The sequence below is a fragment of the Chinchilla lanigera genome, unplaced genomic scaffold (genome assembly GCF_000276665.1).
Source record: "Chinchilla lanigera isolate Chin_1 unplaced genomic scaffold, ChiLan1.0 scaffold00081, whole genome shotgun sequence".
NCBI lineage: Eukaryota > Metazoa > Chordata > Mammalia > Rodentia > Chinchillidae > Chinchilla > Chinchilla lanigera.
This window is the reverse complement of record NW_004955482.1, coordinates 6,809,574-6,830,194: the sequence shown is the minus strand read 5'-3', so window position 1 is coordinate 6,830,194 and position 20,621 is coordinate 6,809,574. Positions and strand designations below refer to the sequence as shown.

Below are 20,621 nucleotides of genomic sequence, written 5' to 3'. Positions count from 1 at the left end.
TTGCCCTGGGGCTCAGCAAGCCCCGCACCCTCGCATCCTTGAGCTCTGTGGCCCAGGGAGCCCCTTTCGCGCTCAGCCTACTTCCTGCCCGGCTGAGCGCTGAGGAGGACGCAGCCCGCCGGACCCCAGGTGGCTCCTCGGGCCGGGACAAGCTGCTCAGGTGACACCACCTGCCACGGGGAGCCAGCCTGGACCTTTGAGTCCTGCTGACCAGGAGGAGACGCCTGTCCCCAAGGCCAGCAGCAGCACCACTGTCCGCGTCACCCCTGCCACAAGGCCGCGGGCCTCCAGCAGGTGCTGAGGAAGACCCCCACCCTCGAGAGCGCCGCCCTGCCCACCTTCACGCCCTCCAGGAGGGCCTGCGGGTCCTCGATGCCCTCGGGGACGCACTTCTTGTTCTCGGGGAGGGACTCGAGCTTCTCCACCAGCGCCTTCAGCCCCTTCAGCTCGAACTCGGTGAGGTGGGTCCACTTGGCCGACAGCTCGGCGGCGGGCGAGCCGGTGGGCGTCTTGGGGTCGTCGCCGGGCACGGTGGCCGACTTCACACTGTCCTCCGACTCGTTAGACAGAGTCCTCTTGAGGAAGCGCGCGGCGGGCACCCTGGGCTTCTTCCCCGGGCTCTCCTGCTCCTCAGCGGGGGCGCCCCCGGGCGAAGCGGGGCCGTCAGCAGGCTTGGGCGCCTTCTCCGCCCCGTCCCCCGACTCCTTCTCCTCCTCCTCCTCCTGGGGCTGCTGCTCACAGGACTCCTCCTCCATCTCCAGCCAGGAATCCGATGAGAAGCCGTCTACGCTGGCCTTTCGTGGGGCATCTGCACGGGCCGGGGCACAAGGCAGACGGGATGAGCACCCAGCTCCCGCCCCAGCACCCCGCAAAGCCGCATGAAGGTTCCGAGCCGGGCTCGGCTCCGTCCCAGCTGTGCAGCAGCCTGCCCCCCGACACACGCAGCGCTTTACTGAATGTATAAAAGAAGGCAAAAGCCCAGGCACGACATGCAAACCTGGGATCCCAGCTACTCAGGAGGCTGAGGCAGGAGAATGTAAAGTTTAAAGTCAAGCTGGGCAATTTAGCAAGACCTTGCACCAAAATAAAATTAAAAGGAGCGCTCAGGGCGCCCTGGTTTCAACCCCCACACCCACAAAAACAAGGCAAGTCAGAACCAGCACACGCTGCATGATACCTTTTTTTTTTTGCCTTTTTGAGACAGGATCTCACTATGTAGTTCAGGTTGGTCTTGAACTCACTTTGTTGCCCAGACTGGCCTCAAACTCAGGAGATCCTCCTGCCTCAGCCTCCTGAGTGCTGGGATTACAGATGTGCACCACCACACCCGGCTGAGATCAGTCATTGTAAACATCCCTAACTAGGAAACCGCTACACATAGAAAACAGAGGAGGGCGTGGTGCCACAGGAACCCAGCACTCTGGGAGGGTGAGTCAGGAGGATCATGAGTTTTAGCCCAGTCTGTGCAGCTTAATGATTTAATGAGATCCTGACTAAACACAAAAGATGAAAAAAGGACTGGGGCCGGGGACACACACAGTTTAGCGGCACAAGCGCCTGCCTGGCAAGCACAAGGTCCTGAGTTCGATTCCTGGGAGGGGAGGGCAGGGGAGGGGAGGAGAGAAAGGAAGAGAAGGGAAGAGAGAACAGACTGGGGATGTAGCTTAGTGAGAAGGCCCTGGATTCAAACCCCAGTACTGAGGAAGAATTTAAAAAAGAGAGGAAGTGGATTAATAGTTGCCCCAGGCTGGGCAGCGGGAGGGGCGGTGCAGAGGTAACAGCTGGCCCTCGGGAGATGAAAATGTTCTGGAAGTGACGGTGGGGATGACTGCACAGACCTGCGAGGAGACCGAACACCATGAACTGTACACTTTCAGCGGACAACTGCATGAGCGTGAGCTGTACTCCAATGGAGCGGGCTTTAAACACCAGGCCGCCGCTCAGTGGTAGCCTGCTTGTCTAGCACGCACAAGGCCCTGGATTACCCCAGCTTCACAAAACAGAAAGAGAGAAAGGACAGACAATACAAAGGGAGGGAGGGAGGGAAACGAAAAGCAAAGTAAAGAACACTTCCTCTGAGCTGGCACAGTGACAGACACCTGTAATCCCAGCTACTCAGGAGGCTGAGGCAGAAGGATCGCAAATTCAAGCCAAGCCCCGGGAACTCAATGAGATTCTGTCTCAAAATAAAATGAAGGGCTGGGGATATAACTCAGCAGCACAAGCGCCTGCCTGGCAAGTGCAAGGTCCTGAGTTCGATTCCCAGTACCAAAAAATAAATAAAATGAAATGAAAACGCTGGTGGGTAGCTCAGTGGTATGGCGCTTATCTGCCATGTGCAAGGCCCTGGGTTTCATCCCCAGCACTACAAATGAAACAAAACAAAAAAACCTTCCCCTGAAGGCTTCTGAGAAGGACACAGGACAATGCTACCAAGCTACTCCTGGCACCAAGTAGCATCCGATAAACAAGGGCGTCTCCCTAACACCGCCCCTTCTCCTGGGCAGGTGGACCAGAAGCACCAAGGGCAGAACAGGGGCAAGACAATGTAAGTGGGCACCAGCTACCCAAACCCTGCCTCAAGATTTCTTCTCTTGCCCTTGAATGGAACCAGGAACATTCTTCCGCTGCCCCGAATAACCAAGAAAGAGCACGAGCCCCCACTGCCCACCAGAAGAGCTGCCGTAAACCGCCCATCTTCCCACCCTGCCCAGCCTCTGGTCCCCACAGGAGCAGAAAGCTCCTGCCATTGCATCAACTCTCCTGCTGTTTCTGGGTGCCTCCCATCTCCCCTACTTAGCTGGAAGCCCCTGAAGAGCAGGTGGACGGTGTGCGTATTTCCCAATACCCCAATATCCCATCGTCTGAAGAAAATGAGTCTCACAGCAGCCCCCAACAGAGCTGACTTCCCAATGAAGGGCCCAGCAGAAGCGTCCCTTGCCCCCCTAAGCCCAGTGGGGAAGCCGAGGTCTCGGTGGCTGGGACGAGGAAGGGAGGGAAGGCGGCGAAGGGAGGGCGGGGCTCTGAGGAGCAGGGCTGGGGAGAGCCGCACCCCCCAAGGGGACAGACCCACCTCCCATCTGTGTCACGGGAGGACAAACACCCTGTGCTGCACACGTGACTCCAGGGAACCCCTCAGTGACCAGAGGGGAAGAGCCGCGTTCCTCCTGTACGTGCAGGGCTCACGGGCACGGCAGACGAGGCTCCAAGCCAGGCATCCGTGAGCCCAGCGCCAAGGACACAGCTGTGCATGGCAGAGGCAGCCAAGGTCGTGGGCACTGGTGCTGTCCAGCCCCAAGTTTCGGTGTCGGGGGGACCAGTAGCTGGTGACCACAGAGGGACAAGAAGCCCCAGGACTCCCCACCCTGGGAGATGGTCCTGCTTCAGCAACCACACACATGCGCAGCTCCTCCCCATATCTGCACGGTCACAGGCTTGGGCTGCAAACATGACCTATGGGGGTCTCAAGGTCCTTCTCCTAGACTCTGTTCCAGGTGGAAGGCTGACCAGGACAGCGCCCCCGAAGCCCAGCACCATGGCCCCAAAGAAGCCCTGACCAGGTGTGAGGATGCACACTTGTCATCCCAACACTCTGGGAGGCTGAGGCAGGAGGAGTTCAAGCCCAGCCTGGGCAGCTTTGTGACTTAGCAAGGCCCTGTCTCAGAATAAAACGTAAGAAGGGGGCTGGAGATACAGCTCAGGGAGAAGGCCCTTGGCTCAACTCTCAATACTCCCCGCACCCCTGCCACACACACAGAAAACAAGAATCCTCTGATTTGAGGCCTGTCCCCAAGCTGTGGGCTCGGCGCCATCACTCACCAATAAGCATGGGCTCTCTCTGGTACTCCTGCGTGAGGTAGGAGCGCTGGGTCACGCAGTACACATATCTCTCCAAGACATACCAGCACATCTCATAGTAGAAGGGGTACCGGAACTTGGGCTGCACCTGAAAGCCAAGACCAGGCAGGCACGGGTCAGCTTCTGGGGGCACCGGGAAGAGGGAGAGCGCGAGGGAGGCGCCCTGGGGCGGGTCACTGTCATCCTCTCAGCAAGGGCAGAGGGCGCAGGGGAAGATGGGGGGCTGCCGGTGGGGAGGCGGGAGCGGGCGCCGGGAGGAGACGATGCCAGCAGCATGCACGGATGAGGCGGAGGTGAAAGCCTGCATGAGGGACCCTGAGCTTCGCGCCCAGGAAGGAGGCTGGAGTCCACTCTGAGCTTCTGCCAGGGGCAGAGAAACAGTGTCTCTTCCCGACCTGCCGGCAGCGCTGCGGGTACCTGCAGGCGGGCACCCTGTCCGATTCCGGCCACGGCAGATAGCAGCCTCTCCTAGAATATTTTTGCACACTCTGCTGTCTCTCTATCTCCTTTGAAGAACAGAAATCTACCCCCAAACTTTATCCATCTGCTGACAGGCCAAGGAGCGTCCTCCTGCGCTCTGGGAGGGGGGCCAGGCCAACAGGGTGGGGGTGTGGCCTCACCTACCTCTGGGGCGGGGCCTCAGGCTGGGAGGGCCAATGAGGACAGGCGTGTGGCCTCACCTACCACCTGGGGCGGGGCCTCAGAGGTGTTCGCCTCCATCTCCTCCCCCAAACTGCCCATAGTGTATTTCCACCAACGGCTCCCTGGACACAACTTCGCGGTATGATGCCACAGGAGATACTCATCCAGGTCTGCAGCCAGAGACCACATGGAGACCCCTCCGCTTGGCTCGCCCTTCTTCCTTCCCTTTTTTTTGTGGTAGTACTGGAGATTGAACCCAGAGCCTTGAGCATATTGGGCAAGTGCTCCATCACTAGGCTACATCCCCAGCCCAGCCCCTTTTTAGGTTTTTTATTGTGAGACATGGTCTAGCTAAATCAGTCAGCTGCCCTCAACCTTGCAATCCTCCTGCCTCGGCCTCCTGAGTGGCTGGGATTACAGGCGCAGGTCACCAAACCTGGTTCCTTAGCTGTTTTTATAGGACAGTAAGTAAAGGTGGAAACAGTGTACTCTGGTACTAAGAAAAGGCTTGGGGCGCTGGGGGATTCCCAAAGGTGGCAGTGCAGGTCTACACAGAAGAAATGGCAGCCAAAGATGGCAGAGAAGCAACACCGCCAGCCTTGCCAGGGAAGCACATGCTGGCAACCGGATCCTGAGTGGGCATCGAGGATGGCTCGTCTCCCACCCTGGGGCCTAGGGGTACGCGTGCGCACGGGCTGTGCTCGTGCCCTCAGGCCCAGGTGCGTCTGCAAGAGCTAGAGCCCCCTTCTCACGGCTCCCATTCCCCAGGAGCGCAGGGAGCCGAGCCCGACAAGCACGGCCCCCCTCCCGTCCCGGTCTTTCTGCTGACAGGGAAAGAACAACACTGTCCACTTCCGGGACAAAGGCCATACAAGCCACCGAAACGCTCCATTTGCTCTCAAATGCATCCCCCGACCTTCCCCAGCGCAGGCCCAGAAAAGGCTCCCCGTTCTACTCTCGGCCGCCCCCGCTCCTCCTGACTCGCTCTAGGCCCTGACGCCCTTTTCCCGGTGAGAAGCCTCAGCCCTCCGGTCTGGGGACCGGGGCGTCTGCTGTCCCTGCCTCCCGGGACGATGAGCTTTGGGATGAGATCATGGCCATCACATGCTTCCCACTCCTTGGGGAGGCGATGGGGTTGGGTCGTCATCTAGCGTTTTCCTTGGCTCCAGCTACTCTCCGAGGGCCTCCGTCTGCGGCTGAGACGGACTCATCTTTGTTCAGTTACCACACCGGTGCCCGCCCCCCGGAGCTCACCAAAGAGAAGGGCGCGTCAGCATGAAGCTGACCCAGAGCAGGGGCTCTGATTTGGAAACAAACACCAAGCCCGTGTGCAAGCTGAGGAGTAGAGCCCCTCGCTCACAGCCGACAGGGAGCTTGGCTGGTAGAACTCGGAAGTGCATTCTGACTTCTGAAATTTGTGTACATGAGCCGAGCCACTGCGCCATCACGGGCACCGTGATGCCCAGGAACCCTAATAAATCAGAGCGGAAACTGAGGTGGGGGCTGTATTTCAGGAGCAGAAGATAAATAAATCTCCCCTCTTGGTTGCTGAACCCAAGGGAAACCAGCCGGGTTAAAACAAATGCTGATGAAGGAACTCAAGTGTTTTATTTTTGTTGTTGTTGTTGTTATTTTTTTTTCCAAGAGAGGACCGCAGGAAACAAAATTTGCAAAGAATTGACTTACAAACAGAGGGTCGCCTTCCACCCTCCGCCTTCAAAAGGCTTCAGCCAGATGCCTGGGAACACTAAACACACACGATTGCTCAATATTACTTGGTGACAAACTAAGAGCCTCGTCAAACTGAGTTAACCGACCTCAGTAGGAAACAAAGGGCCAGGCAGGCAGGCAGGCAGGCAGCACGCACGCGCCCTGGCCTGGTGGGCAGTCGATCCATCAGCGGGCCTCAGTGGTGCACTCTGAGTCCCAGAGGCCCATCCAAGTGGCGCCTGGTCCGGCCTCCCTAAGAGCCGAGGTCATCTGGGAGCTGGGCGGCCGTATAGCTGGAGCCCCCGGAGTTGAGGAATTACAATACGAGGGTAGGTGTAATGTCTTAAAATTTGTTTTTCTCCTGGAAAAAAAAATCAATGGGGGAAAAAAGTCCAATGGCAGAGGGAAGGGAGAGGAAGGGGAGATGGTTTGCAGTTTCCAAACACTCACTGCTGTGCTGCCGTCCCCTTCTCTGGGAAGGCTGCTTTCACTTGAGCCATTCAGGGGGGGAAAAAAAAGTAAGCATAAGACAGAGGCAGTTCGGTGAGTGACCATCTGCACCGTCCCTACCCCTCAGCAACCTGACTCCGAATCCCGGCAGGATCATGGCGACCTCAGCGGAGGAGAACAAGCACACAGCTCATCCTCCTGGGTGTAGCTCCTTCCGTGACTTCTAAGAATGGGGACCATTTCATCCAAGGGGGATGGAAATCCACAAGACCCGAAAGGCTTGGACCTTGGGGCCAGGGATCCTGCAGGGTGAGGCCACCCCCCCCCAGTGACAGCAAGGCGTGGCTCCCTAATGGCCGAGCACACAGGGTTCCCTGGTCTGGATGGACGCCCCCCCACCTACAGCCACAAAGGCAAATTCCTGTTCTCAGGCAAATTCACCCCGTGGGCCTGCGGGCTGCATTTTCCCCGCCCCACCTCTTGTATATTTGGTTTCCAAGCGAAGCCCCATTTTAGGACTCTCGGAAAAAAACTATTTTTAAATGGCCATAACCTTCTTAAGAGAGCTCCAGGGGATGCAAAGAATGAAGCTGTAGTGCGCTGACAAGGAGCCCTGGCACTTTATCTGCCTTCCAGGACTCTCTCCCCCTCGCCTTTTGTCTGCCTTGGCTTCTAAGACAGAAACAATCGGGCCTTGTAGCCAAGCCCCTCTCGAAAGACCAGAAATCAAAGCAGATTAAAACGCCTGCCAGCCACGGCCCCCAGGCAGCTCCTGCTTCGGGGAATCCAGCAGGGTCCCCAGTGGGAGCCGTGTGGGGAGGGGCTGGGCTCCTCAGGGAAGGATGGGGCCCAGGTACTCCGGGGAGCACAGGGGAGGGGACAGCTGCCAGCAAGTTGCCAGAGCCTTTGGAAATCCCTGCTGGGCTCTCCGGCTTTCGGGAATTGCCTGGAAAGTCTCGGCCGACTTCCGCTCTGGATGGCTCCATTTCTGTCCACACCCACTGGCCGGCTCACAAACAAACCGGCCTGTCCTTCAGGGCCGGCCAAAGAACAGCTGGCTGGAGCCCCAGACGCCACTTGACCCAGACTGAGAGATGACCACTCACATCCAGCAGGGCTTTTCTCCTGAGCAGCGCAGGGCGCACGCTCCAGGCCGGGGCTGGCCGGCCTTTCCAGGCGGGACAGGCGGGCAGACGGTGACAAAGTGGGGCAAGTCCACAAACCAAGGGCCTCAGGCCAGACCTGGGCACTGCCAGAAATATGCCCAAGCCCCCAAAGCACGCCTGACGCCCCCCTAGTGGTCTCCCGGGACCCAAGGTCAGGCCCCTCAGCACCCGGGACGTGAAAGGGGTCCGACACACAGCGTGGCCCGCGCTTTGACTCAGGCAAGCGACTCCATCAGAACTGCGGCCTGAAGAAAAGGTCAGGAAAGACGGACTCGGCCCAGAGCGGCCCTCTGTGAGATGCTCCTCTGGGGCAGAGCTCCGTCCCAGGCAAACCCAGGAGGAAACGGCACGGCGCACCCACGCAACAGCGTGGGGTTCAGGCGCAGAAGGGAGGAGCCCCCAGATCAAGATGCTGTGAGAGAGAAGCCGGACACGAAGGCCACGTCCTGCACCACCCCACTCTAGCGCACGCCCGGACACGGCCACTCCGCAGAGGGACCGCAGACGGGGCCGCGGGCACTGGGAGTGAAGGGCACAGGCTTCCTTCCCGGGAGGGGAAAACGCTCCGCAGTTAAGCTGGCGGCTCCACTAAAACCACTGCACTGTGCGCCTCGAATGGTAAACTTTATAAGATTTGAATGATATCTCAATTAAAATCCAGTAGCATTAAATATCTACACAAAGACAAAAAAGAGGAGGGAGGAGAAGAGGCAGGCTCTTTGCCCCAGGGCTCCAGTTTCTGACCCCTGAACCTGCCTCGGGCCTGGGCACACTTGGGCAAGCCCCAGCGTGGGAAAGGGAGGACAGGCTCCCAGCCTCGCGGGAGACTCTCAGAGGGGAGACGGTATCACTGTGGAGAGCCGGAGCCTCAGCCCCGGCAGGCACAGCCTGGCTCCCCTTTGCCAGGTCCTGGGGAAGGCACACAGAGACCTGGTCCTGGACCAATCGAGCCCTCCTTCCCGGCCCGCTGCCTGCAAACATCAGCACCAACAGCACAAGGCCCCGGCCCCCAGCCCCCAGCCCCCAGCCCCCTCTGCACACGAGAAGGAGAAGGCCTGGTTCCTGGTATCTCATGCTGCTTCCTCAACACGCTTCCTCTTCCACCAGGCGGTTTTGGCTGCCTCTGGCCTGGAGGCGAACACACACTTTGAGGCCGTGCGGGGCGAGCTCTGGTGGGGGTCCCCCTCACCCCCTCCCTGCAGATCCAGGGCTAAGGCCCAGCCTGAGGCAGAGCGGGAGGGAGGGGGACTGCAGTGGCCGGCACCGCGCCGGGAGAGAAGGAGCCTCCTTACCCGGGTCCTGTCCTCGATCTCGTGGATCCGCAGCTGCATGGGCACGTTAAAACTGTGCAGGATGTTTCCGCCGAACACCAGGGAGTCCACGGGGGTGTAGACGGCGTGGATCCAACCTGGGGGCGGGCAAAGGGAGGGTAAGCCGCCGGCCTGGGGCCCCGACACACCAGGCCAGGCTGAGGGAAAGGGTGCGCAGGAGGGCGCAGGGAACTGGGGCGCAGGGTGCCACAGGCAGAAAGCCCCCTCGGCTGGCCTGGAGGACTCAGGCCACCATCTCCCTGTGGCCCCCCGAGAACTCCAACAGGGCAACGGGAAGCTGCAGAGCCCCACCCTGAGCACTGGGGACGACCGAGCCCTCCCCCTGGACCTGGCTGCAGCCACCGATGGAGAAACAGGTCCTGTTCCTGGCCCCCACGCTGGCCGGGGAGCTGGGAACCCCCTCCCCGTCCAGACACCCCTCGCCACACCCCTGAGAGTAGCGGGCGGTGTGGGGGGCGGTCACAAAGGCCGCTGCAGAGCTATGAATAAGGTGTGCCATCTCGATCTCCCAAGATGCACAGGGCCCAACTCCTGCCACCAGCCCCCCCACACCCGCCCCCAGGAGGTCACCTTAGCCACACGACGGCTGCGTCCCACTTGGCTCTGCACCCACTCGGCCACACAGGCCAAGGCGACGGCCGGCCTCTCCCTTACACACCGTGGCTTCTCCAAAGCAGGGGCCACGATCTCCCTCTCCCCGGGATCGCAGGCCACAGCCCAGCGCAGGCATGAGGGAAGGGTGCTGGGGCCCTTGAGCCAAAACATTCCGAGGGCTCGCCAGGGCTCAGCTCACTGATCCTCCCAGGAGCCCTAAAAGGATGTATTCACTCCAGCCCCAGGCAGACGCGGGAACTGAGGCACAAACAAGCGAGTCGCCTATCAGGACTCCGGCCCGAGGGAAGGGACAAAGAGCCTCCTCCCTCATTTAGTCAGAACCACCCGCCTCAGCTCGGACCTAAGCACCTGAGCGACCCGCAGGGCTCCTGGCTGCCGCACAGGACCCAGAGCTGGGGACAGCGAGCTCGGGACCAACTCCGACGCACAGCTGCAAACGCGAGGCTTCAAGGAGGTGCGCCCCGCGCGCGCGAGAGCAAGCCGAGCTTGGCAAGGCAAGCAGCTCCGTTTTTAGCTGTGACTGAACTGCCCCAGCATCCCGGGGGACAAGCACGAACACACGGGAGGCAAAAAGAGAAACATGATGAGAAATACGGGGCAGAGGCAAAGCAAGGACAGAGAACTCGCGCTAAAGGAGAGGAGGGCTGGCCAGCGGGGAGGAGGCAGAGACGGCAGGAGGCGCAGGGGACGCTGAGCCTCTTCTCCCGCCGGCATCTAACTGTGCAGGAGGGAAGGCGGCAGAGGCGCAGCCCACCTCCCCAGCAGAGCGGTTCCAGCCTCCTCCCCCGGGAGAGCCGAGACACGCCAGGCCTGTGCTGCGGGCGGCCACCGGGAAGAGCACGGAGGCCACCAGACGACTGCCGGACGCCCAGCCGCTGGCCTCCCCACACTGGGCAGAGCCGGCCGTCCTCAGGGGACAGCGAGGGAGACATGGTGACCAGAGCCCGCCGCCTGCAGGCAGGAACACAGGCTTTGCTTTTTTAAGCTCATCCTGCTTTGCACTCCGCAGCACCCGGCTTGGGCCATCAGAGGCCACTGTGAGCGCAGAACGTGCAGCCACCTGGGCAAAAAGACAACGGCTGCCGCCTTTGAAGGGTGTCAGCTTCCCCTCGCCTCTGCTGCCAGCAGGCTCAGCCGCTCCAAACCGCACTTCTGCCTCCACCGAGCACGGCTCCGCTGTCTGTCACCGTGCGGTCATTACCACGTCGGCACCATTCAGCAACCCTTCCCGGGACGGCTGGGGCCGCCAGGGTCTCCTGCCCCTGGCCTCGTCCTTCTTCCCGCGCCCACCACCCCGTCCGCACGCAGCCCGAGCCCAAGGGCCCAGCTTCCAGACGGTCCCCAGCGCTGATGGCCAGGAGCAGGGAGCACGCGAGCGTCCCCTCTCGCGGCCACAGTGTGTCCGCCTGGCGTGAAGGAGACCACTCCCTCCCTGTGGGGGCTTGGTCAGCAAGAACTCCAGCGATTCCAGCCACGGCCCCTGAGAGCTGCAGCGGTCCCACGGTCACGAGAGTTTGGGGAAGCACAGTGCCCCACGATCCCACATTCGTCCCCTCCCTGCTCTCCTGGCGTGTCGCCACCGCACAGGCACATCTGCCTTCCACCTGTCACCCCGCGTGTGGGCAGAGAGGAGAACGAGGAGAGCTGCTCTTGGGAGCAGGATCAGGGGAACCACGTGTGCAGACGTTAGAGGGCTTCTAGAAGCTTCTCCCTCCGTCCTCCCTGCCACAGGGCCGCACCGGTGGGTTGGGCAGCCTTCCCGAACGGCTGACCTGGGCTCTCACGCCCAACACTGCACTCAGGAAGACCAGGTAGGGCCACCAGGGCGTCCACACGTCCCACCAAGTGTCCCCAGGCCACAGCCATTGGCAATAAGAAAGCAACACACAGAGGCTATTCAAGGCAGACACAGAGGGACAGATACGGACACAGAAGGAGGGCGATGACACACACAGCCTCCTGCCGAAGCGATCTCTGGGACCCCAGGGCCGAGGGCAGTGGAGGCACCCGGAGTCTCACCGGTAACCCAGACGCTGAGGATTCTGAGTCCAGGGAGGACCGCGTCTAGACTCCAACTCAGGACCTTGCACTTGCCAGGCAGGCGCTGTGCCGCTGAGCTACATCCCTGGCCCTGCGCTGGCCTCCTTCGTGAGCACCCTCCCGCCCTGCACCAGCCAGGCGGGGCGGGCCCCAGGGCCAGGGGCAGAAGCAAGGACGGCTCTCTCTGCAGGACTCGCCCAAACCAGCAAACCGTGGGGCTGTCCCAGATCCCGGGGCGTGTTTGGTTTGACCCACCGCATGGTACAAAATGGAGAATTTTCTCCCAAAGTCACACGGGCAGGAAGAGGGACAAAGGCCAGCTCACCTGAATCCCAGGCTAATGGAACCAGAGGGTGGGCTAGGAAAGCGGCTCTGAAACCAGGCACCTGGTTCTCCCTCTGCCGTGTCACTCACTCACTGAGGGTGGGAACATAGGTGTCAGGTACCACCTTTTCTTTGAGATAGGGTCTCAAAATGTATGTAGTTCAGGCTGGCCTTGAACTCACTATGTACTCTAGGCTGGCCTCGATCTCCCAGAAGTCCTCCTGCCTCAGCCTCCCCAGTGCTGAGATTATAGGGGTGCGCCCAGCTTCCACCATTCTTTTTGAAAGAGTAGAGGGGGTGCTGGGGATTTAGCTCAGCGGCAAAGGGGCTGCCTGGCAAGCGCAAGGTCATGAGTTTGATTCCTGGTACCGGAAGAAAAGACAAAAGACAAGAAATAAATAAATAAATAAATAAATAAAAGAGCAGAGGGGACGTTAAGCTCTTCCTCACATGCGCGCAAGGAAGATAAACGACCTGTGCACGATGTTTACTGTAGCTCATCTGAACTGGCACAGCCAGGGGCAAGACTGAGCCTACAAATGTGGTCAGGACATTGGAAGAAAAAGGTGCCACCTGGTTTATCCAGGTTCCTAAAGTCCCCAACTTGACATGACTTCCTCCTCCAGCTGTCCTTGCCAGGCTGAAACCCAGCACGCCCTGGAACTCGATGCTCTGACCCTGACTCCCACTTCCTCTGCTGCACTACGGGCTGGCCAGCTCAGTGGGACAAACCCAGGGCCCTATTTCCAGTCACCCTACTCCTTGGTCACCTCCAGCAGTTTTCCTCTGCCACACGCCTTTCCTACACTTTCCAAAACCAAGGCCTGAAGAACCACCAGCCCCGAACCACAGCCCTTTCGCCTTCACAGGCAAGGAGAAAAAAGTTAAGCAATATCTCACAAAAATATTCTGTAATTTTTTTTTTTTTTTTTTTTTTTTTTTTAGGCAGGGTCTCACTGTGTAACCCTGGCTAGCCTTAAACTCCCAGAGATCCTCCTGCCTCAGCCTCCCAAGTGCTGGGATTATAGGCGTCCACCACCACACCCGGTAAATATCGTGTAATTTAAATCTTCCTAACCCACTAACTTCCCATGAGCTTTCAGAGACCTGCCAAAGACTCTCTGAGTGACAGATGGGGAGATCTGACAGCAGCGCGAAGTAGGAGGAGATGTGTCAAAGTCACACCAGGGGAATGAGAACCCAGGTCTGAGGTGGGAAACACTAGCATTAGATCCTCTGACGTAAAAACTCACTGGGCAGCTACAAATCCTTCCTGGCTTCCTCAAGGCTCTCTCTCTACCCAAAGCCTCCAGCCACCTGCCACCAATCACACATATCAGGAGGGCCTTCGCCCCTGCTCAGAGGGTGTGGATGCCAGAGAGGACCCCCAAGTCCCTCAGAAGACCTAAAATATTTATAGAGGTCTGTGGAATCCAAAGCTCCAGGCTTTTAGTTTTCACTGGTTAGCAACGGAACGAGAAAAATAAACACCGGGGGTAGCTTTTCATAAACTCAAAACTACCCATGGCAGTGGCACACATCTGTAAACCCAGCACTTGGGAAGCTAAGGCAGGAGGATCACTGCAAATTCAAGGCCAGCCTGTGCTACCTAGTGAGTTCAAGGCCAGCCTGTACCACATACATTTTTGAGACCCTGTCCAAAAACAAAACAAAATAAAACAAAAACCTCCAATCCAAAGGAAAGGAAGAAGCGAGGGAGGGAAGAAGAAAAACCTGTCCTTTACTCTGAAGTTTATTTCTGCCAGGGATATAGCTCAGCGGCACAGTTTGGGCCAGGCAAGTACGACGTCCTAGGTTCGATTCCAGGTACCCAAAAAGAAAGCACAGGTTAAGTGTTTTCAAGTATTGGAAAGAGGAAAAAAAGGGAAGGAAGGAAAATCCGAAAGCATCAGGTCCAGAAAAAAATCCTATCTACACAGAACATCCACAGACTGTTTTATCATTCCCTAAATACAGTACAGGTAGTTACACGGGATTTGCTTGCAATAAGTGTTTCAAGTCACAACGAGATGGGCACTGGAAACACTGGGGTGCAGGAACCCACCTCCTGGGGTACAAGGCACAGCTGCGCACCCAAATGTCCTATCAGGTCAGTCATCAAAGAGCAGTGCTAAGCGATGGGGTTTTTTCTCAGTTCTTGTTTGTTTTGTGGTATCTACCACGAAGTTACATCCCCGCCTCTTGTTTGTAATGACTGTCTTCAACAGAATTATACACTTTGTTTGTTTTTTGAGACAGGGTCTCGCTCTGTAGGTCAGGCTGGCCTTGAGCTCACTGTGGTAGCCCAGGCTGGCCTCAAATTTGCAGTGATCCGCCTGCCTCAGCCTCCCAAGTGCTGGGATTATAGCCGTGCACCACCATGCCCGGCTCAAAATTCTATGTTGCAGCTCTATCTGTTCCCAACTCTTTTTCAACATGGGGCTGGGGCTGGGGATTTAGCTCACTGGCGCAGCGCCTGCCTGGCAAGCACAAGGTTGTGAGTTCAATTCCCGGTACCAGAAAACAAAAAAAAAAAAAAAAGAGAAACATGGGGCTGGGGCACAGCTCTGTGGCGAAACACTTTGAGGCTGCGTCCCAAGACCCTCACCAACTTGCTCAGGTCACCAGAGCCACCACCCCTCCCAGCTGTGCGCAGGGCCCTATGAAAGGGACCGAGGCTTGTCCCCAGGGGTCAGCGGTGCAAGGTCAGGGCTGGAGGACCTGAAGGGCTGCAAACCTCAGCCCCAGCCCACCCCCAGTGTAGAGATAGCAACTGAGGTGCAGAGAGGAACAGATCACCCAAGCTGCAGAAAGCCAGCAGCAGCCCTGCCCCGCAAACACCAGTGGGGCGGGACCGTGCATCGGAGCCCCCGCCCCCAGCCTCTGCACCACACCGTGAGCGTCCACACACACTGCCACCAAGTCCCTCTGGCCGAAGCAGGGGTCCTCAGCCCAACTACACCGTCCACCTGCAAAGCCTAAATCTTCCTAACAGGACAGCGTGTCCTCTGCCCCCCTTTGTAGAAGAGCCCTGAGGTGCAGACGAGGCCATGGTGAGACCTGCTACCACAGCCACGCCTTCCACGGACATCACGCGACACGCCCAGACCCAAGGCCAACGCTCAGAAGCCTCAGTGCAGCAGCCTCTCCATCCAAAGGACCTTGGTGGCCTCAAAGTCCAAGCTTCCACCCAGGGCAGGTTCTCTAAAACTGCACCCGTATCTAGCTTCTGCTTGTATACCTCCAGTGATGAGCAGCTTACTACCTACAGAGCAAGGCACTCCGATGCCACCTGGGTCGACGATTTTCAACCCAGCTAACTGCAGCCACCACCCATCTCCTTAGCACACACTAGCCCAGGGTCAGCTGGCCCTCCAAAGTATAAAACAAGTAAGAGTTATACAATTCCCACGCGTGGCCTAACCCCTTTGTGCTCTAGATAGCAGGACTGTCAAATCTCTCATCCTAGGAAGAATGGTTCCATTAACATTGCCTAAGCCCAACCTCCCAGCCTCCTGTATCATTGGCTACATCCACAAGTGACTCAACCTGTAACCCTGGAAGTCTTACTCGAAGTTTACAGAAAAGAGCATTCCATGGTCATGAGTTCAATTCCTGGTACCAAGAAAGAAAGAAAAAAAAAAAAAGAAGTGAAAGGAGCACTTGCTGGGCTTGGTGGCAGATGTCGATCAGTAATCCCAGCGTTCAGGAGGCTGAGGCAGAAAGACCTCTTCAAGTTCAAGGCTAACCTGAGCTACATAGTAGCTTGCCTTGCATGCACAAGGCCCTGTAACACACACACACAACTTTAAAAAAAAAACAAAACTGAGGCATAGAGAGGTAAAGTCACAGCTCATAAACAACGAAGCCAGAAGTCCAAATGACACTGCTCACTGCCCTACTTGAGTCCTTGGGGTACATGTACACGCCTCACCCCCTGTACCCAAAGAACCCCATCAGCATCTCACACAGAAATCCAGGAGGATGTTCTGGGGGAGGAAGTCTTGGGGAAGACTTTGGAACTCCCTAGAGAGAGTCTGAGGCTTTGTCCAAGAGCCAGGCATGGAGCTGAACTTTCTACCCCAGCGCTCCCCAGGGGCTCCGCCCATGGGCAGTCCAACCGGCCTGGCCCACAGGTACCCTCACTTGACCCCAAAGCGCTCCCTCGGCCACAGGGCCACAGGACACTGCCCCAAGGGAGGGGAACCAGGGGCCAAGCAAAGCCCCGAGCAGTCACGCAGAACCTACCGGAGGGGATGAAGAACGTGTGGCCCTGTTTCAGCTCAATTCTTTGGCATCGCTCCACGCGGTCTCCCAGAAAGATGTCACTCTGCTTGCCTGACAGCACCCACTCTTCATACAGCGCCAAGTTGTGCAGGGTTGGCGGGATCAACCAGAAGATCTAAGGAGAACGAGGAGGTGGTCAGCCAGTCCTGGACCTCCTCCAGGCCCGACACGACCAGAGGCAGCCCCACCTGCCTGGGCAGGGAGCAGACAAAATCGGAGAACCCATCGCCCAGGGCCCCCTTGGCCAGGCCAAAGGGGGGGCAGGAAGGGCTCCACCCCCAGCAGGGAATCTCCACGCCACGGGAATAGCAGGGGAGGCAAACTTCCTGCCCCCTGGAACATTCTTTTGCCTGAGCCAGAGGCTTCTATGGGACTCGGGAAGGAGAGGACGGGAACTTCCTAAGCTGAATGATGAAATGGCCCAATAAATAAACTCAGCGTGCGCTCACTCTGGAGAAGGAGGAAAAACATCTGGAATCAAGGAGGTTGACTCCGTCTCAGAACCTCTCCGACACATTTGGTTCAAACAAGCGCACATACACGTAGGTCCAGGCAGGGCGGCTGGCACAGGGGCGCTTTCGGAAAGAACCCACACCTATGCAGGGACACCTACATCCCCACAGGCACACGCTTCAGGAGCACCCTGAACGCGCATGCGCACCCAGCCGCCGCCCTCCTCCCTTCTCGGGCGAGTCCTGTGTATGCGCTCGTGGAGGCAGGCGGCGCTGGCAACTGGACTTCACAGTTAAAGGTCCCAATGCCAGCTCTGAGATGACAGCAAGGGGCAATGCATGCAGCCAGGCTGAGCTTCAAAGAGCTCTAAGGGGCTCAGAACCCTGCACTGGACACTGGGCAGCACTAGGTAGGCTGATGTGATGCCAAACAGTTGACCTTGACCTTTGCTCCCGGAAGGAGGTAGATACGCAGGAGGGGGTCCCCAGGGATGGAGAGGCCTGAGGGGTAGGGGTGGCTGGAGGAGGAGGGAGAGGACGGGGAGCCCCCTCCAAGCACGAAGGACCAGAAAAGCAACGGAAGCTGGAGATTCAGCTGCAACTCACCTTCCCACCCCGGAACACATGGTACCACACGGAGGTGCCTCCAAAGTCGATGTGAAAGTCAGTGAAACAGCCCTTCACGCTCATCAGACAGTACCTGCAGCGGAGAAGCGGGAGGGGCGCGGGAGCAGGTCAGGAAGGAACCCCCGAGCGGGGCAAACCCTCCGCGCCGCCTGACCCAGTGGCCTTTTATAAACCGTGACGCTGGGGGATTTTCTTTTTCTAAAAATCCAAATCTGATCGGAGTTCCCCTCGAAGGGGATGTCCCCGTGGTCAGGTGAAAATTTCAAGAAGCTGGGCCACTTGTGTTTTTGGATTCCCAAAAGTAGCAACCAACAGGTCACTGAGTTCCTTTCTCCCCCCCGCCCCCGCCCCCCAACCCAGAGACTTTCTCTCTGCTCCTTCACAGCGCTGATACCTGCAGCTCCCCCAGGCTGCCAGGCCCCTCTGGAGCAGCTGGGCCCCCTGGAATTCAGCTGTGAGCCACCTGTGTAGCTTGCCAATTACCCAGTCAGCTCAGTCACTCAACCAGAGGTCCAGAACTAGGCACAGTGGTAAGACAAATAAATGCAGGCCACGCATGAGACCCACCCCCACCCCACCCCCACCCCACCCCCACACTGGCCCATGAGACCCTCAGTAAAAGTTGAGTGACAAGACGATCCGCAATCAGTCACCAAGTAACCAGCAGGGCCAAAGGGGTGCCAGTCCCAGAAGACCACATAGCGTAAGAATCCACCTATATAAAACGTCCAGGTCCATGGAGGCAGCAGGGGCTGGGGTGGGGGGTGGCAGCCACGCTAAGGAGTACAGAGATTCTTCTGGGGCAACAGAAACGTCCTGGAGACTGTGGCTGCACCACTCTGGGTGTACGAAAACCCACCGATCGCACACTTTCCACAGGTGAACGATATGGGAATTACACCGCAATCAAGCTGCCAAAAGTGAGGGGATTAAGCGGAGGGCAGGGAGCGCTGCCGGGCAGGGACGGGAGCGGCCGGCGTGCAGGGGGACTGGGGAGGAGGGACCCCAGCAGCTCCCCTCCCTTCTGAGCACCAGCGGGAGCTAGAGCCCCGCCCCCCCCCGCTGGAACACAGTGCCCCCTCCCCCCTCTGGTGCTGCCCTCCTTGCAGTGGGCAGAGCTTGAGGAGGGGGCACGGAGCAGGCTTCCAAGTCCAGGCCTGGCAGACAGCGGTCGCAGGCCCCCTACACGCACACACTCACCCCCTCCGAGCGCCCCGGGCGGCGCAGACCGGGCGGCCTCCCCGCAGCTCATGCCCATGCCCCCTGGCACCTCCAAGGCCCGCGCGCACGCTTACCCACTGACCTCTTTTCCCTGCTGCACTTTGCCTTTCCGCGGTTTGGGGAAGAGGGGAGGGATGGGGCGGGGACGGGGGGAGGAGCCCGCGGAGTGGAGAGAATGGGGGCGGGCGCGGGGCTGAGCCCGGCGGAAGGCTGGCTGGAAGGCGGGCCCCCTCCCTCCGGCTGCCTTGTGCACCTTGCGTTCAGGTGGACCCGGGGCTCGGCAGTATGCAGGCAGCGTGCCCCAGTCCCTCCTCCCGATAGGCTGGGAGAAGCCTTAACCATGTGTCTGCAGGAGGCTGACAAATCAGAAGGCCTTCCCGCACATCAGAGCCCTGCTGCCTAGCAACCCCATCGGAGGGGTGTAGTTGACAGCCCAGGACGCAGGCTGTCACGAAGCTGGCACAGGGGCCGCTGAAGTCCTGACTCCGGCTCCACGCCCTCCCCGCCGCCCGCCCTGGGCCGGCCCGTTGGGTTCCCAGACTGAAGGCCTGGGATAGCCTCCTCCAAGGAATTGGGGGTCCTGAGCCCTCACCACCCCACCCCCAAGGACCACACCGGCCTGTTCTCTCTCAGCACCACTTCAAAATATTAGTCCCCATTTTCGTATAACCACCTCTGTCTTGACTTGTTTTTTTCTTTTCCTTTTTTAATCTAACCTTGGTTTCCACCCCCTCCAGGCCTCTGCTGAACACAGCCTAGGGTAAACAATTTCAGTGTGTGTGGGGTGGAGCCAGAAGGGCTTCCTCCAGCCTGCAGCTGGATGCCCGCTGGGTACCCACGGGAGAGGGGACTGCAGGGGAGCGTGGCGGCCTGACCAAACTGCTCACTGTCACGGAGCCCACCTCAGCCCCACTCCATCTCCCCACACGTGGAAACCAGGACCCCCGAGCTGCTGTGTGCTGGGAAAGTTCTCCAAGTTGCCCTGTTTCTGATCTGCCCTCGGGTCACCCTCCATCATCCCCAGAGGCCCCTGGGGGCCCGGGGAAGCCACTTCTAGAGGTGCCTCTCCAGAAGTGGCCCCTCCTTCCGGCGTCCCTCATTTCCTGGCCGCCAGGCCTGGGCTGCCCCTCCCACCCAGCGATTGATTGCAGGCTTTCGGGCAGCCAGGGTGGCCGTGACAGGGCGGCTTTGTCCCAGTCCCTGCAGCCGGCAGGCCACCCCAGGCTCCCGCCGCGCTGTCTGGGGCTCTCCCTCGGCTCCTGCCCGCTCTGGCGTGACGCCTTTGCACTGACCTCTACAGCTTCCTCTTCCCAAGCACACCGCAGTCACATGGGCACCCCGGCTCCGTGCCACGGCCGCTAAGCGCTCCCCGCCAACCGCCCCCCACGCCAGCCCGGCTTCTGCAGCGGCCTGGGGCCCCTGCCCGGACCCCCGCGCCATCCACCGCCCTCGGCCCAGGTGGCGTCTGCGTAGGAGGGCAGCCTCCAAGTTGTCGGCTAGAGACGAGGGCTGCCCGCTGAGCCCCAGAGGGGTTCCCGCCCTCCAAAGCCGGGCTGGCTGCGAGGAGCGGGATAGGAGGGGGCGCTGCACCTGCGCCACCAACTTTGGGGCGCTGCCTGGGGTCGGCGGAGGCGGGGCAGCCCCACCCCTCCATTTCTCTCCAACTTAGAGAAACTACCCCGGGCGGCCCAGCCGGCGTCCCCTCGGGCAAAGGTCCTGCAGGGCCCCCCTCCCCCAAAAGCTGACACCCGGCGGCGTGGCGGGCTGGGTGCTCGGCGCGGGCGCGAACGCACAGCCTCCACGCCGCCACCCGCCCGGGGACACAAAGAGCTGCTCGGCGACGCCGGCCGGCAGTGCGGGTGGGCCTAGGGTAAACCCGCGCGCCACGGAGAGCCCGC

The 20,621-nt window shown here is 59.3% G+C and overlaps 1 protein-coding gene across 15 annotated transcripts in view; it reads right to left on the bottom strand.

The window, feature by feature from the left end:
• The window catches only part of Kdm2b (lysine (K)-specific demethylase 2B), a 111,093-nt gene that overhangs the window by 54,919 nt on the left and 35,553 nt on the right, over positions 1-20,621 (bottom strand). For 12 of the 15 annotated variants that reach the window (XM_005403116.2, XM_005403118.2, XM_005403117.2 and 9 more), the window contains 5 exons: positions 17,482-17,575; positions 16,385-16,538; positions 9,119-9,234; positions 3,820-3,946; positions 339-808 (listed from right to left, as the gene is read on the bottom strand). In XM_005403116.2, the coding sequence (XP_005403173.2) occupies positions 339-808; positions 3,820-3,946; positions 9,119-9,234; positions 16,385-16,538; positions 17,482-17,575 (961 nt within the window). The other 3 variants (XM_005403126.1, XM_005403129.1, XM_005403128.2) reach the window with 3 other exon arrangements.